The 16939-nt window shown below is 46.9% G+C and overlaps 1 protein-coding gene across 1 annotated transcript; it reads right to left on the reverse strand.

Annotated features, from left to right (window-relative positions):
• Nucleotides 1-789: 789 nt before the first annotated feature.
• On the reverse strand, nt 790-16919 carry TMED10 (transmembrane p24 trafficking protein 10). The gene is made up of 5 exons (XM_017835663.1): nt 16633-16919; nt 12416-12536; nt 7922-7995; nt 3491-3617; nt 790-3040 (listed from the first exon to the last, which is right to left on the reverse strand). Exons 1-5 carry the CDS (start codon nt 16870-16872, stop codon nt 2919-2921), a joined length of 684 nt encoding a protein of 227 aa, XP_017691152.1. The 5' UTR covers nt 16873-16919; the 3' UTR covers nt 790-2918.
• Nucleotides 16920-16939: the final 20 nt, after the last annotated feature.

The following is a 16939-nucleotide window of genomic DNA, read 5'->3' on the forward strand; positions in this document are numbered from 1 at the left end:
TCAACTTTAGCCCATTTCCCAGAAGTGAAATGGAATGAAGACACCAGCTCTGCATCCACAGTGCTGTAAAACAGCCCAGACCCACTGCCAACCTACCGCATGAGAACAGCTGTACGATTTCACATACTCAAACATTCATCCAGGAAAGAACTTGCAGAGGCTAAACCTTATCCAGAGATCTGGGAATTTCCCTTCTTGAAATTCTCCCTGATAATACTAACTAGTTGTGTAGTATTTATGTGCCCCCAGTCCTGTTACGTGGCATATCTCGCTTGGTTACCGCATGACTAAAGGCTTGCAGGGTCAGCAGAGATCTGACAGCAGTTCAGTAAATACCTAACCACTCTCTTCAGTATCTGCCACAATTTAAAATTTCCTCTAAAGTACAAAACTGTAATGTACTTACATTTGTCTTAATAAACTAAAATTTATGTGGGAGCTGATGGTGAAAAACTAGATCTTGTACTCTAGAGCACCAGCCCTGTTTCACTATCAGCCTCAAAATTCCTCCATGCAGAGAGATACAATTAGGAAGGGGGGAGAGAGAAAGGCAAAAAATGGTAACCTGTAGTAGATCTCGCTTACTGTGCTGGTCCCACTCCACAGAGAAGCCTGAGCATGCTTCTCAAGTCTGGAATTTTCAAATTCTTTAGAAACTAACCACTGCTAAAGAAACCCAAAGGCTTGTGGGGAGTTTATGTACTTGCTGCTTCCTGCGATTGGTCAACTTGCAGGAAACAACAGTCTGTAGGAAGATGCACAAAGAGGACAAGATTCACAGCAACAAGGTGAGGTGGGTTGTTTTTCCCCAAAGAAATTTTATTTGAGAAAGTTGACAAAAATCCCCCAACCAGTCATCACAGGTAAATCCACGCCAGTTGCCCACATCTGCTCCCCAGTAACCATGCCAGTACAGTAAAGAGCCAAACATAACACCAGAATGATGAGAGTGTAACAGACACCTGGGGAACTTAAGGCCTTGCCACCATTTTTAAGATATGTTTGCACTCACATAAGGATGGGGAGAGGATATCAAAACAGACTGGAAAAGCCCCTTTCTCGTAATGTCTTTTCAAGTTATGTAAAAACAAAAGCAAAAATTTAACAGATCTACAGGCTTCAAATTGTAGGACCTAAAACTACCTTCAAATGACTTCTGTAATTCAGTCCTGTGGCATCACAGCTGTTCTGCACTGTAACAGCTTTCAAAAATGTACAAGGATAAAATGGATGCAAGGGCAGAGGAGTAGACTTAGGTTCCTAATATGGCTTTATCAAAAACCAAACAAATTAAAAGCAATCTAAGCACTTGCCAGTGGAACTAACAACTCCAGTAACTTGGCAATGGCAAAGAGGAGGCAAAGTACTGACGTATTTAGATGACAGGAGGTCAGCTTTACCTCCTCTTTCCCATTGCCTCACCCTGGACAACTGTTTCCTTCTTAGCAATAGATCAGACTCAGGTCAGAAATTATAAAACTATGTTTTTTTGAAAATGCTAGGCTGGGTCCAGGGCCATGACAACCCCTTCCCTAGCCAGAATTGTCTAGACACAGGACACCAGAATGCTGTGCTGCTGAACCACTTGCTTTGGAGGAATGCAGAGAAGGTGCAAGAATTTTTATCATTGCCTAAAAACTGTAGCAGGTTAAGTCCAGGAAGTTAACCTGCCTGTTTTTATCCAGCCTGGTTTATTTAACATCATGCCATCTGGATGGCTGAGAAATGGTGAGAAGCTGCTGGCTCTTGCTGCCTAGTACCGCATAGGAGAATAACAGTTCTGTTGAGGGCACAGTTCAGACTCCCCCCAGATGTAGAATTAGCCTATTTCTACCCTGTACTGCTTTTTTTTTAGTTCATGCACATTCTTTCAACTCCTCTGCTAACCTGCACAGCACTGTTGTACCCTCAGACCTCAATGCAGGGCACAGGCCCTCATGCTTCATGTGAACATCAGCTTACCTTGCTTTGAGGTCTCAGAAAATGACACTCAGCCTGGATTCAGCTGCCTGGACAGAAGAGAAGTCTCCTGCTCAGTGTAAGACCAAGTTTCCTAGCACAACCTGCTCCCATTTGCTCTGTGACTGTATCTGAGGCCTCCTGTCTATACAAAAGGCTGTTCCTGACCAAGGCTTTCAAGAAAGATGCTGCATCATTTCAAAGCAAGAGAGGCGCATCTAAGACAAACATGGGGCAAGGGTGGGACCAAGGCTGGACAGCTTATTTGAGCAAAGCAGGCTTCTTTCCAAGCTCAAACACATTCCCAAGCCCTCCTTCCAAGGCTCCCCTTCCTCCAGGCTGAATCACCGTATGCTCAAGTGCCCTGACCTGTCAGCACAAAGACATCAGCTCCCACAGGGAGAAACACAGAAGTCCACAACAGGGACCAAACCTTGGATGACTCTCTATCCTCAGGTCCTGATGGAATGATGAATCCTATTGCTTTGCACTCATCTCCATTTGCAGGAGGCTTAGATCCCAGATGATCAGAACAGAGAATCCCCTACTCTGCTCCAGTGCGAGCTGTGTGGCACCTAAAGAGCGCAGCAGGGTCAAGTGGCTCTGAGTAACACTGCAGTCACAGACAGATGGGAGACATCATCAAGCCATGATTATAAAAGGAGAACAGACAGCGCAAAAACTTGCTGCAGCTGTCATGGAAACATCTTTTTTTATTTAATCGCTGTCCCAGGAATACCCAAACCCATCATGACCTCCCCCACCCTCAACATTCAACAGGATTTCACAAGTCCCCAATTGTCTCCAATGTTTAGGCTCCCCTCCTCCTTTAGGGTCCAAGTTCCTCCAGAAAAGCTCCAGTCAGTGGGTATCATCTGTGAGATGGCTCCAGGGGGCCATGGCTAGGTCCCAGCGGTGTTCAGCTGGGTCTGAGAGGAGGGGGAGGAGGATTTGCTCCTTTACTCAATCAGCTTCTTGGCCTTGAAGAAGCGACGCAGGTAAAAAACCTGCCAGGTGGCCAGTCCGATGAGACAGCACATGGAGAAAATGCTGAAGTACAGAACCCGGGTGTTTGTCGACTCTGAAACGGATAACAAACCATTGCACGGGAGTCTGACATCACAGGATGTGCCCCAAGATGGCAAAGTTCCCAGGATTTCTCCTCCCCCATGCAAAACTTCAAAGGCAAGATAGTATACAGTGTGAAGGCAAGGCTACCCGAGAACCAGCAGTACTTGAGAATAAAGCAGAGGGAACAAGGAGAAGGATAATGAGAGAGAACAAGGTGAAGATGTGGCTAATGGGCAACATTAAACGGTACAGAGTAATTCACATTAGGAATGGAGACAGAAAGAAATGATTTCTGGAGACAGAACACACAAGACTCAGTGACTGCTTTGGGTTTCCCTTCCTAGGAACAGGCAGAGACCACTATAATTACTTGATCTCCAAGTACTGTCCTAATAACACATTTAGCAGAAATAAGGGGTATTAGAGCTCCAGCCCTCTGAAGAGGCACACAGTCTCTCACCATTCGTGTCCCTCATCTCCTCTTCTCGCTTCTTCATATAGGCAAAGTCGTTAACAATGGACTCTGAAAGATCTTCCAAGCGCCTCAATTCTACTTCCAGAGGCTTCAACTTCTCCACTTTAGCAATCTAGAAACAGAAGAGTCAAATCAGTGAGCCAAAACAGAAAAGCTCCCACATGGGTTTTTACTGCCAGTTTGAACCACTCCTCCCCACATACTACAGATCTGGGGCATCCTTCCCATCGGGAAATACCTCTACAAGCCAGAAACTACCATTGCATAAAACACTATCACTTCTCCCACCTGTTCTCTGAAACACACTTTCCTACTACCCCTCCTACACAACAGAGGAGCACAGCATGCATACAAGCACATTTCTTCCTTATTCGGCTTAATGTTAGCTTATTCACAGTTGGCTTCTGAGGAGTGGGTAGAAGAACTTGCCACATGACTAAACCTCCAGTGAATATAAGTCATGGACTGAGATACAGGTGACTAACTTACATACGCATACGATACTGTTCCATAGGCACACGGGGTATTAGCACCGAGATTAGCTTTGCTAACTGTTGCCACACGTCCCAGAAAGCCCGGGCAGCCCGGTTCCCAGCAGCAACGTTTTGAGTATCGCACAAGAGCTCGGGGGTTTCACCCCTGGGCTGACCCTCCAGGGCAGGACCTGCCCTTGGCAGGGACCCCGCGGGCACCAAGCGCTGCGTCCGCCTCGCGCCACCAGGTGGCGCTGCCGGGCCGCGGCCGGGCCCGGCTCCCCTCGGGAACGGCCGCTTCCCTCACGAACTGAGCTGGGTCAGGCAGGACCCAGCTTCTGGGCAACACCTGGCCCACCGCCCAACAAGTCACACGCTTGGCGTCCGAAAAGAAAAATCCACAGACAAGTTCAGTTAGAAAGCACAGCCAACAGCAGCAACTCTTTAAGCTGAATATGTAAACGTGTCCCTGCCCCAGTCCTGACCGTAACTGACACAGCAGTTATGTAAAACCTGTGACACAAGGACACTCACAGGAAGCTAATTCCAATTCCTGCCACTGCTACAGTGTAGGATTTGGGTAACTCTCCATCTTGTACAGACTTTGTCACTATTACCAACAAATGACAGACTGCTGCAATAAGGCCAGATGCTGTGTCCCCAAGTAATGCAGCAGAGGAAAGACGTGCCACAGAAAACTGCACAGAACACACAGAGCACCTGCAGCTCACCACCAGCCTCACAGCCACACAAGATTTCTCAGACATAAGCTGCAGGACGCCATCCCTCAGTGGTCCCTGCTGACAGGCAGGCAACTGGGCACCTCGCATGCAAGCATCCCCAAAACACCACTTCCAGAGGCAGTTGCCTGCGCGTCAGAGCCCAGCTGAAGAGATGCAGAGATGCTTGTGACCAGGCCAGTGCTAGCTAATCAGCCATTGCACTGAAGGATCTCCATGTGACACATGTATGCTTGCAAGCAGCAAGCCATCAAACAATCACCTGGGGATTTTTATGCTGAGGTGAGCTGTATATTATAGCTCTGCCAGCACAGCAATTCGAAGTGTGTTTGTCAGGAGTGGTAGGAAGCAGTAGGTTGACCCCCTCCTGCCTTCTAGCCAATAGGCTGTAATGACAAAACCTGTGACCTGGACACACACCTGCCAGCAGAGCTTTGCTGAAAACCTGGCCCAGGTTCTGCTAACACAGCTAGAGCAGCAGGTCTGTATCACACAGGAGGACTTGGGGAGCTCTACTGACAAGTTAGCCTTGCACTGACCAGCTCCATTATCTTCCTAGAGGGCTCGCTTCCTCATTCACAGAAGCCTACAGAACCCTACAAGGGTTCCACTGGGAAAAACCATCCTGCATCCCTTCAGTTGCTCTTAGTAGGTGTAGCTACAAACATTCAATACCTACTTTTAGTCCTGCATGTGCTCCCAGACATATATCCTGAATCACAGAATCCTGGAATCAATTACATTGAAGAAGACCTCTGAGATCATGAAGTCCAACCTATGACCTAACACTACCCTGTCAACTAGACCATGGCTCTAAGTGCCACTTCCAGTCTTTCCTTAAACACCTCCAGGGACAGTGACCACCACCTCCCTGGGCAGTCCTGGAGCCTCCTTCATCCCTAATGAAGTCAATATGCCAAGCTGCTCCAAGGGATTTTGTAAAAAGCCCACCAAGCACCTGTGATGGTGGAACAATATCATCCTAGAAGGAACATTCTACATCAGAACTGAGACAACTCCCACAAACTTCCCAGGGGTCATTCAAAGATCTGTGGAAGTCTAACGCACTTCCTAGCACAAAAGCAGATACACTGTAGTCAAGAATTGACAAGGAGTAGCTGATGTGGAAAAGAACCTAGATCGCCAAGCATTCTTAGTGCCCTCACAAGTCTTTTCACTTTTCCCTACCTTAATTTCTACTTATTGAACGGATAAAGTTATTCCTCCCTTAGTTCCCGGGGAACTAAGGCATGACACTGCAGTTAGATTTTCTAACCCAGCTCACTATTCCAGCTGCTTTGCTCTAAGAACATCTGGATCTATGAAAGCTTATGAAGTCACACTTGAACACCACCCCTCCTCTCACAGCATATATCCATGCACAAGCAGGACAGTATTAGTGACCCTTGTTCAACTCCCTTAATTAAGTCTCCTTGCAGCAATTCAGCAAGAAGAACTGGGGGATATGATGCGTCACTGGTACCCAACAGCAGATGAATGTCACAAGCAAAAGGCTCAAAAAGGCTGCAATTCTAGGAGAGAAATCTGAGCAACAGTCCTTCCCTCTGAGGCCTTATAGCAACCTATCAAGCCAAATACTACAGTAACCTGGCAAGAGAGAGCATGGAAGAAAACACACTGCAAAGCAGCGTAGTTAAACATCTATAGCAGCTGTGCAAACAGTAAATCAGTTTGAGTCCTTTGCATATATGCTGCTCAACACTGCCTGCCACTATGAGAAGTCCTCACAAGTCAAGGATGCTTGCCGGGACTGCCAAGATCTGCATTTGGTATCAGGTGGGACTGCAAGTCTAAATTCTTCTCCCGTATTTGTCCACAGAACTTTTCCATCAATGTAACTACACTGATGAGCATAATGGATACATACCTTTATTCCAAGATAGTTTTATCAGTATAACCAGAGTGCATAGATACATGGGCATAAGAAAACCTTTCTGCATATGGGTCTTTTAGGTAGCACTATAGTAATCAACTCTAGACTATACTGTGGAGTGGTATTTAAAGGGATTCTGTAAATGTAGCCAACATAATCCTCCCAGTTACGCTCCCAGGGATTCATCCCAGTTGCAATCCTTCAGTTGACAGACAGCCGGCCCAATGACTGCTGCACTCTTCCCTGAACACAAGCACGTTTTTACTCTCCATGTAGGATGTGCTCCAGACTGACTTAAGGAATGATTGTTCTGCTCTTTCCTGACCCCAAGCACTTTCTTACTCTCCACATAGGATGTGCTCTCAACTGACTTAAGCAACAGAGAACCAGATAGCACAAAGTTCAAAAGGATATAAAAACACCATGATAAACACTTCAGAAATCTGTTCATTTTCTGACTGGCACCATGCACAGCCTCCTCTGCTACCCACTCTCCTCCCTAAGGAATCTCCCATGCTCTTATGCGCAGTGGACACAGCAATCATTTGTGGGAATCTTTCTCCAACAGCAATTCTCATTGTCTCAGGCACAGGCTCTGTACTGGGGGCTGACTGATCCCAAATTCTAGTGAGCCAAAAGCATGGTAGCTGCCATCAAAATTCAGCACCCACACCAGCCAGGACTGTCTCAGCCACAAAGCAACTGCTATTCTACACAGCTAGCTCTTGGGTCTAAGAAGCCTACCCCCTCCTAAGATGTAAATGTTTAGGCTTTATGTCTATTTGCAGTGTCATGCCTTCAAACCAAATACCCATTACACAGCAGCTACTACTCTGCCAAACACCTTTATATTGATACACTGCCAGTTCTTAGAAACACACAAGCGTCATTTCAGGCCCGCTGAGCCAGTAGATCTTATAGTCAGGAAGGTAAGAACAGTAACATCGCAACTTGACCTTTAAGAGGATTTGATGTTAACCTAAAATGCCCTCTGCTGCTGGGGCTGGGGAAACTTCACCTCTCAGTCCCTTATTGCCTCTAATGCCTATGCCCAGAAGCTGGGTCACGCTGTCCTAGCAAAGAAATTCACATATTAGGCTCTGGTTCCCAGAGTACAGAATTAATTCTAGTTGATGTTTGTCTTTTTTTTCTCCCGTAACACACAAAGCTTCACTGCAATTGTAGGCTGCAGACAGGCTTTCATCACCACTGGGAAAAGAGCTTCCCATCACGAGCCCCAGATCTACAGACAGCATCACGTGAGTACTGGGAAAGAGGAGCCTGCAGTGCAGGCAGCCAGGGGACATACCTCCTCGTAGTTCTTTGCTTCAACACCATGCTTCATATCCAGAGTCACGAGCTGGTCCGGCATCCTCCCTGTTCCTGGAAGCATAATGAAAGGATTCCTTGTGCAAAACATTCAGCCTGCCAGGAAATCACCAGCTCTTCCCACCACTGAAGAAGAACTCACAACTCCCTCCCCTCCCTCCATGTCTGCAGCTATCTGCGGAGGCAGCACAGTCCAGCCTAAAAATACAGAGACTTCACAATAAATCCTGGCTGAAGGAGAGCCTCCCAGAGATAATGAGAACAAGCTGTAACTAAAAACACTGAGAGTGTATAGGATGCAAATCACTGTAAAAACTGCAGAGGATTAGAACATGAACACCAGCTGCTATGACACAGCCTAGCGAAAGACAAGTCATCGGAGGGACAAATATTCAACTGGGGGCTCATGTTCCTCCTAACAGGAAGTGAACCAGCAACTTGTCAAGGTTACTGGGGTTGTAAATGACTTTACATTAAAAGGAGCAGAAGATAAACTGCTCCAACTGAGGAATATGACATATGGGGACTACCGACCCTCACATGCTGGAGTATCTGCAGAAACCAAGGAAATCCCCTTACCAATGATCTCAGATACCTGAGAACCACGCTGCTATGCAAACCCCAAGACATCAAGAAGCTTCTGAAGCTGGGAAAGCACTGCCTCAGAGAACTGCCAGCTGGAGCCACTCAAACAGCACATAAGGCTGCAGCCAACAGCACAGTAGGTATCTTTCAAGGCTGTAGCCCCCAGGCTAGGGACACCTATGGCTTACAGCTTCTTTTAACTGCTACAAAGTGTCACATCAGAGAACGTTCACACGACGACAATATATATATATAGGATAGGCATATCAGATACTCTAAAAAATGCAGCATGTCAGCTGATCTGAGTGTCACACTCCACTATACCACCCACCAAGAAAATGTCTGTACCTAAAACATTCCCAAAGCCCAGCATGCTGGAGCATATAGCTGTCCTCAGATGGCTTCCAGCAAAATACAGTGTCTGAATTTAAACTGTGAATTTCAGAGTGTCTATCCAGGAGCATGTTCAACACTCATATTTTGTCACAAAAGGCTGCCGGGTAGACATACCCTCAGTTCACAAAAAAATTCAACTTACAGGTTTTGCTGGGTCACTCCTATTGGATACTGGAAGATACTCCATATCTTTGATAAAACATCCCCAAATTTTTTCTCTACCAATTCACTGAACAGCTCTTCAACACCACAGTAGAATCACCTCTACCTTCTACTGCCAGCAGAACAATAAATAACCTACTGCTAAGATGGTGCATATCAATTGTTTCTTGAATTTCCTGATGGAAATGCACTATATAAGAGCCTAAAGGATAAATTAGGATTAGGATTAATTTTTTTTGTTTTCTTATAAAAGACCAGTTACTGTAAAAAAAAAAAACAAACCCAAACCAAACTAAAATCACAGCACTGGTCTTTAATAGACAGGCTGTATACAACCACCTGGTGCTCCTTTCTCCAACCATGAGTTTTGACTGCTTATGGCATACATGTACCAGCATGTGTTGAGACTGGCAGCCAACAGTAGTTGCAGAGGAAAATTCAAAGCACACAGTTCAGGGAGAGGTTTTTTCAGTGTTGCTTAAATTACAGCAACTTGGGTGGAGAGCTGGAGCTTGCAGGAAGAGATGAGAAAGATGAAAAAGTCAGTGAAAAGAAGAACAGAACTGCAAGAATTAATTTGTTAGGCTGAAAAGGAGAGCTGCCAAGAGGCAGTAAGAAATCAGAAATGTTAAAGTCCTGGGTGCAAAGGGATGGAGAGCAGACATTCTGCAAGAGATTAGCACTGTCAGGAACTGACCTGGAAAAACTCAAGCTGCTCTTCCTACAAGTTTACTGAGCCCAAGTCACTAGGCAGCTCCCTTTGCACTCATCATACCTCAGTAACTACCTGCTTCTCCTGCAGCCAGGGCTCACCAGAGAGGCTGGATCAGCAGCAAAGAGAAAAAGTCAAGACTCAGAGACCTTGAACTAAACTGATACCTACATTCTCCAGGTCTTCATAAGGTTATCTCACATGAGTACAGAACTGTTCCCCAGGAGATTAGACGAGCTCTAATTTGCAAAGTCAGTAGAAAAGCAGGGTAGTTGAACAGAATGTCAAAAATTTTCCCACAGGAATTCCAGAAAAAAGGAGTCCTGACACTCTTAAGAAAGTTTGGGAAGAGAAGGACTACCGAAGGAGCAAAGAGTTACAGATTAGCCCACAGGAAGAGCCCTAGAGGGGAGAATGCAGTGAGGCCAGGCTGTTCATTTTAGAGATTAGCATTGGGTGAGAGAGTAAATGTGCCTGGGAACAGAGCACTGGTCAGGAAGGCAGGACCATTTACCCTGGAAGAGGGTAAAAAGCCTGTCTTGCAAACACCCACAGCTCCAAGAAGCACCCTAAGAGCTCCTCCACTCTGATAAGGTGGACCTTCTAAACAGGATCTCCTTCTTACTTCCTCTTCCTCATTTCTGTGGTTAGGGATTGAGAAATCCCAGTTGCTTAGACCCTTCAGGTCCCAACGGCTCTGGGTGTCTTCTACCAACAGTTTTTCTCTTCCGGTACTCCACCAACGTCCTCCTTGGCTGCAGCCTTACAAGTCCTGACCACTTACTTTATAAGACTGTGAAAAAAACCCTAAACTTTAAAGAGAAACATGGGGATTAAACAACATTTGGTCAGTTTCCCCATTCCCATGCTGATCTTATAGAGGAAACAAGGCACTTCCTTGTGACCTGGTTATTTCTTTCAAAGTACCTTAACCAAGTCCTGCAGATGATCAAGCCTCACAGTGCCACCTCCCTTACTTCATTATTTCCTTGATTTCCAGAAGACATGGGAAATCTGGAGATACTCCCCATGCAGTATCTCTCTTTGGCAAGGAATGTGGGGCACCTGGGTCCAAAAAAAACTGGCAGCTTGAAGGCCCCTAAAGAGAAAGCCTCCAGAAGAGGATTCAGCTGGTCAGTTGAAGAGCTCTAGACTTTGGCACCTCAGTGCCCTACAGATCATCAGGGTAGAAGCTGCATTTAGAAATATTTTATCCTCGTCAGTATTGAAAACTTTAAAACAAATTTGCAACTAGGGAGCCAGGGAATAAACATTTGCTACAATCAAAAGAGTTGTAAGGGGCTCAGTCTAGGCAAGAAACTGCTGCTCACAAGCACCAAACTAAGAGTCTAGACACAACTAAAGAAAGAAGCCTTTCCCACCTCGGTGTGATCACATGCAAGCTATGAAAGGATCTGCAGGACTGTCTGGAGACTTCTCAAATACCCAGGTGTTGGAAAGTAAACAGCATGAGTGACTCCCAGATGAGTCACTAGTGCCTGCACGTCTCAATGCGTTAAGGAACATTTGGAAATCCTACCTTTGGAGTAAAATAAAAGAATAATCCTGAACATTGGGGGTCACTATCTTATCTGTAAAATACTATAGAAGAGGTGTTACAAGCCAGATCCCTCCCAATCCCAGTAAAAAATATAGCCTTCTCTTTCTGGAAAGTTCTCTGCAACTTGCAAACTATTTGCATCTTATACGTGGAGCAGAACAGCAAAACAGTGTCTGCCTTTCAACAGATACGAGGCATGTTGCTAGTGACTGCTCTGTGAAATGCTCCGGGATCTTTCAGGATAAGACCTAAGAATGACTGGGTCCAGGGAGCAGAACTCTGACAACGAAAAGATGTAGCACCTACAAACTTGCACACATTCACACCACTGTAGATGAGATGAGAGCCCACGTGTTGGCCAATTTCAGCACGTTTGTCCTGAAGTTGAGTGCAGCCACTCAAAGCAACACATGCGTCACACTCATAGGAGACGAGCCTGAGCACTCGTTAGGCAACCATCCTTGCAGCACAAATGCAAGGCTGACGTCCTTGCTCATTTCCCCTTCCCTTTACTGACCACTTGAGGGTGCAAATCAAGGCCACATTCCTTATACACGCATAGCTAAACCCCAGAAAATGGTTATCAACCTATTGCAGGATAGCTGCAGGATAGTACACACTTGTGGAGAGATCAAGTTCTACCAAATGGGAAGAGTTGGCCAGCAGGGGTGAAAGACAGGTCCTGGAGATGATGGCATCTTGCTCTGTCCTGACTCAACTGCAAGATGGGGAGAAGCATGAAACTGGCAAAAGAAGTGTGGGTTGCTCCCTGGTACTGCCACTTATTGAAACTGTGGTGACTGTCGTGGGAGGAACATCTGATTCCCCTTACAGAGGAAACCCAAGCGCTCTACACGACAGCCACAGAGAATTATTAAACTTCAAATGCAACACTGACAGCAGATACTCTGCAGTGAGACTGCCCACGACACCCTGAGGATCAGCTTTAAAAGTCAAACAGTATTCTGTGGACCGTGCTAAGGATCATTTTTACCTGTATCCCTAATCCACATTATCATGATCAGAAGCTAGAAGCAACCAACAGATCTTTCACTTACCCACAGGAAGCTTGCTCTCAAAGCAGGCCTCAAACATATCATAGTCTTCAGTGGTGAAGGCAAACTTGCCCTTAGTGGCATCCTCCTTGGCGTACAGGATGTGCCCAGCTGAGTCAGTTATCTGTAAGAGAGACAATGAGGGTAAGACAATGACGGTAAGAAATATTATCTGTAAGAGAGAAAATGATGGTAACAGTACTTTGCTGCCACGGGTTCATGCTGCCTCTGCAGGAAAAGTAATCCTAGTAATCCCTTTGGATCTGATGCTTTCTCCTTTCAACAGTTTCCCTCCTTCTTCACAACTACGTCAGTTCCTCTGCTTGTAATCCCCACTCCAGGAGCTGACAGCCAGAGTGACTCTAAAGTAATTATTGACTCTTTAGATTCAAAAAAAACAAACCCAAAAAACACCCAAAGAAAAAACCCCTACCACCAAAAAGTAATCAACCAACCAAGCAACCAAAAAAAAAACCCCAAACTGAAAACCACACTAATTCCTCTTCCTCCTGTAAACCCCAAATACAGACTACATGTAGGAACTCTAGCTGAACCAAACGGTTATTCACTGCCTTAATTTTGCAAGCAAAATCCATGAACTCCCATAGCAACAGAGATATGGAGAAGCCTTATGGTACAAAGACGACTCATTCCCCAGAAGATGAAATGGAGAAGGGCACATCTATTCCTCTTGAAATGAATCATGAGCGTGGCTCTGAGGTAGACAAGGTTTGGGTGCCAAGATCCATAAAAGTGGCCACTTCAGAGGACTATTCGGACTACGCAGACAGAATAATGACTGCTTTGCACTAAGTCTATAAAACTACTAAGAATAGGCAAAAGCTGTGGAAGGTCTATAAAAATGCTTCAACAAAGAGTATAAAAAAAGAACATGCATTTCATGACACAAACTTGAGAATAACTGTGCTCAATTAATGAGGCTCCATCCAGTTGAAACACTCTGACCTTGAAGAGGGGTGGAAAAACCCGGAGGTGTTACAACACCGCATGAAAATCAACAGTGTGATTCCACTGGAATGCCTCCCAGTTTCCCTCAACTCTATCCATCAACAGGTATGTCTGAAAAGGCACAAATGCTACAGTTACTAGGGGTCTTTGAAAGTCTTAGAGATGAAGAGACTAAACATCTTGGGAATAATTTTAAGGGTATGTAAGATAAAAGTACACAAAATAATTTGTGCTATGGAAAAGGTAGGTCAGACTTTACTCCATCTTACGAGGGAAAAACAGCCTGGTTTCCCTGTACGAAGACCTTTCAAAAGGGCTACATACCCAGAGTTATTCTAAGGAAACACCCTTTATTCTTATTAGAACACCTAATTAACTCTCTGCCATGAGATACCACTGATGCTGGTAGCCTGCTGGACTTAAAACAAACGTGGACCTTCTCATGCATAATTAGAATTGCTGCATGAGGCAGGAAAAACAAGAAAGCATATAAATCCTCAGGCCTGATGGTATAAACCATAGAAGGCAAGACTTTAGGAACAAGCTTCCTCTACATACAGATTATCCCACAATTGTCTGTTAAGGGCTTTGTTGTAGCTACCCCTGCACCATACGTTGTTCACATCTGAGAACAAGGAGCAGTCTTCTCCCATGCTGCAGTTCCTGCTCAGAGCTCTACCTGTTTTCAAGCAGCAAGCAGATGAAAGCACACCTGCGCAGTCAGGCACAGCCAGCTGTGCTACCACCCCCCTGCCACACGCCACCAGAAAACAGCCACCTCCTGTCTGGAGGCCACCAGACTACTGGGAGGCACTGGGCCCAAGTGAGCAGGCTGGAGTACAGGACTGTCCATGTCTGACCACGCAGACACAGTGTGGTCAGCCTGTGGTTTGGCCACCATATGGCACACGCTATTTAGTGGAGCGGTCCCAATTAACCAACATGCCTCATCAGCATGACACCATACACTCTGCACACTGGGTTCTCCATCCCAAGAAGTTCTCAGAACAACTTAGCTCTCAGAGGTCCCTATTATTTTGAGCACTATTCCCTTAGGGCTTTATAGACACCAGAGCTAATCTTTATCCAGAGAATATTATGCAGCTTGATCCATTTTTGCCCTTTGCAGCTCATGAACAGGATTCTGGACAGTAAAAGCTCTGCTATCCACTTTCATCAGAACTGAATAGCACTATCCAAATCAGCCAATACACTGCCCATTGAGCAGGGCCTGCGGGGGCGGGAGAAGCTGCTAATAGCCCAGTCAGACGGCCTGTGGGGGAGTCGACCTGAAAGGGAGTTTTCATGCTATTCTAAAGTTACTTACGGTAATGCGATCCCCTACAGACAGGGCATTGTTCGCTCTTGACAAACAGAGACAGTTTCCCAAAGTGCCAGCCTCGACAATGGGGCAGAGGCACGTGGCAGGGCCCTCAGCAGCCAGCTGGCAGAGCCTGCAGATTCCTCCAAAACAGAGGGTGCCACTGTTAGTGCTGGGGTATCACACACACATAAATTCAGCTCACTGGCAGAAACCCACCTGAGCCTGGACAGAATTAACTACCAAACTCCTCTGTTTGATGGCCCAACCCAGGAGGGCAAGGCAGGACCATGCAGTGCAGGAGAGAGACTACCTGCAGACATGATGCCCTGGACTAACCTTTCCCACACAAACCAAAGAGAAAGCAGGCACCTAGCAGAGGGGTTTCAGCACTTATAACAGATGCAGCATACTGGAAGGCCACAGCATACCTGAAGGAAAGCAAAAATTACATAAATTATTATTTCTTCTTTGTAGCTTTTCAAACTAATATAGGACTTTTAAATTTTATTTTATTTTACAGTTAGAACAAAATAGAACTTCCATGAGCAGTACTACGTGGATACCAGCTTCATCAGCAAAGCCAGACTAAGATCCAAACGTTGGATTCATTGCTTCACCACCATCTCCCTAGACAAGTCCTCTGTCATAAAAGTGAGTTTTGGAAGAGACTTTGGGGTCAGCTGACCTAAGAGTGGGCAACTTGAGAATCAGGAAGCCTGGTCACCAAGTGGTAAGAGACAGATGGGAACATAGCACTTCACCTGAAATACATGTGCCTTATGAGGCAAATACTCCAGCAGCATTTTAAAGCATTAATGCTGCTTGGCTCTGCCTATGCACAGGCAAGTTTTCTCTCAGAAATGATGCAAGAACAGCAGAACAATTTTTAAAAAGCAAGACTCCAGAAACAGCCTTCTCTAGCCATAACGAAGCACAACTGCCAATAACCCAAAGCCTTCAGGCATCAGTAGGCAGATGCTGGAAGGGCAACTTGATTTCAGATCTAAAATACTCATTACCACTGAGTTCAAAGTGTCCTGAGAAGACCATCCTGTTTGTTTGTTTGCATGCTTACTTTTGAAAACTTTGGGAATGTAGACAGAAATAAAAAAGGGACAGAAAGCTATCATGAACTGACTGCATAGCAACAAACCTTACTCAGCTAGGTGGGAATTTTGAAGAAAGCTTAGGAAAGGCAGATTGTGGGCAGAATTAAAGTGAAGCTGTTTAAGTTTTGCTAACTGCTTGTCACATAGGTGTATTAGTCCCATATATTCTGCTGACTCTGTACTCCCTAAAGATCCTTCAGGATCATTTTCTTCTGTGCACCAAACGCCCGTCTCCTTAAAATCCAGGCGAGCCTTGACACAGCCAGATGGGAATAGCCATTTTGTGCACCGAAACGTGGTTCCTCAGACCCCATCCCATTGTGCCAGGATCCCGTTGTGCCAGGATCCCGTTGTGCCAGGCCCTCCCTACGTGGGGAGGGAGCCCTTGGAAGGCCACGTCACCATAATTCTCTCCCACTTACACGGTGCCAGCAGCCTTAGTACGGCTTTATCGCAGAGGCCCGTCTCGCCAGACGCCGGATAATGCGCATCGTGTGCGGATTACACGGCAGCTGCCTGGATGGGACGGAACGAGACGACGAGATCTTTGGGGAGAAAAAGCCCGTACTGGGCTTAGGCCAAAGTGCTGCCCTGATCCCTCGCTGCCCCAAACTCCGAGCTCCTGGGCGGGCTGGTGTCCCCTCGCACGGGGCGAGTCCCGCCGTGCGGCCCGGGCCGTGAGCCCACGCGTGGCCGGTGTCACGCGTGGAGAACGTCACCCCTTCCTTCCCCGCCCCGGGAGGGGAGGCGGGGCCGCGCCGTCCGCGCCGTCCGCCCCGGCCACCCCCGCCCCCCCGGCCGGCCGGCCGGAGCCGCACCTTGAGGTTGGCGGAGGGTCCGGTGGAGGAGCCCGGCGGGGCGCCGATCTCGTACTCGCCCGTGACCAGCGTGTCGCGGTGGATCTCCTCCCGCAGGCACTTCCGCGCCTTGCCCGGCAGCTGGAAGGAGATGGGCCGCGCCGGACCCGCGAGCAGGAGCAGCAGGAGTAGCGGCAGGAGCGAGGCCCGCCCGAGGCGGGGGCGGCCGGGCAGGGGCAGCGGCGGCATCGGCATCGGCATGGCGGCCGCTCCGGGTGCGGCGGGCCGGGCCTCCCTCCGCTGCACGTGACCGCCGCCGCCGCTGCGT

Source organism: Lepidothrix coronata, unplaced genomic scaffold, assembly GCF_001604755.1.
Source record: "Lepidothrix coronata isolate B3197 unplaced genomic scaffold, Lepidothrix_coronata-1.0 Scaffold262, whole genome shotgun sequence".
In the NCBI taxonomy this organism is placed as follows: Eukaryota; Metazoa; Chordata; class Aves; order Passeriformes; family Pipridae; genus Lepidothrix; species Lepidothrix coronata.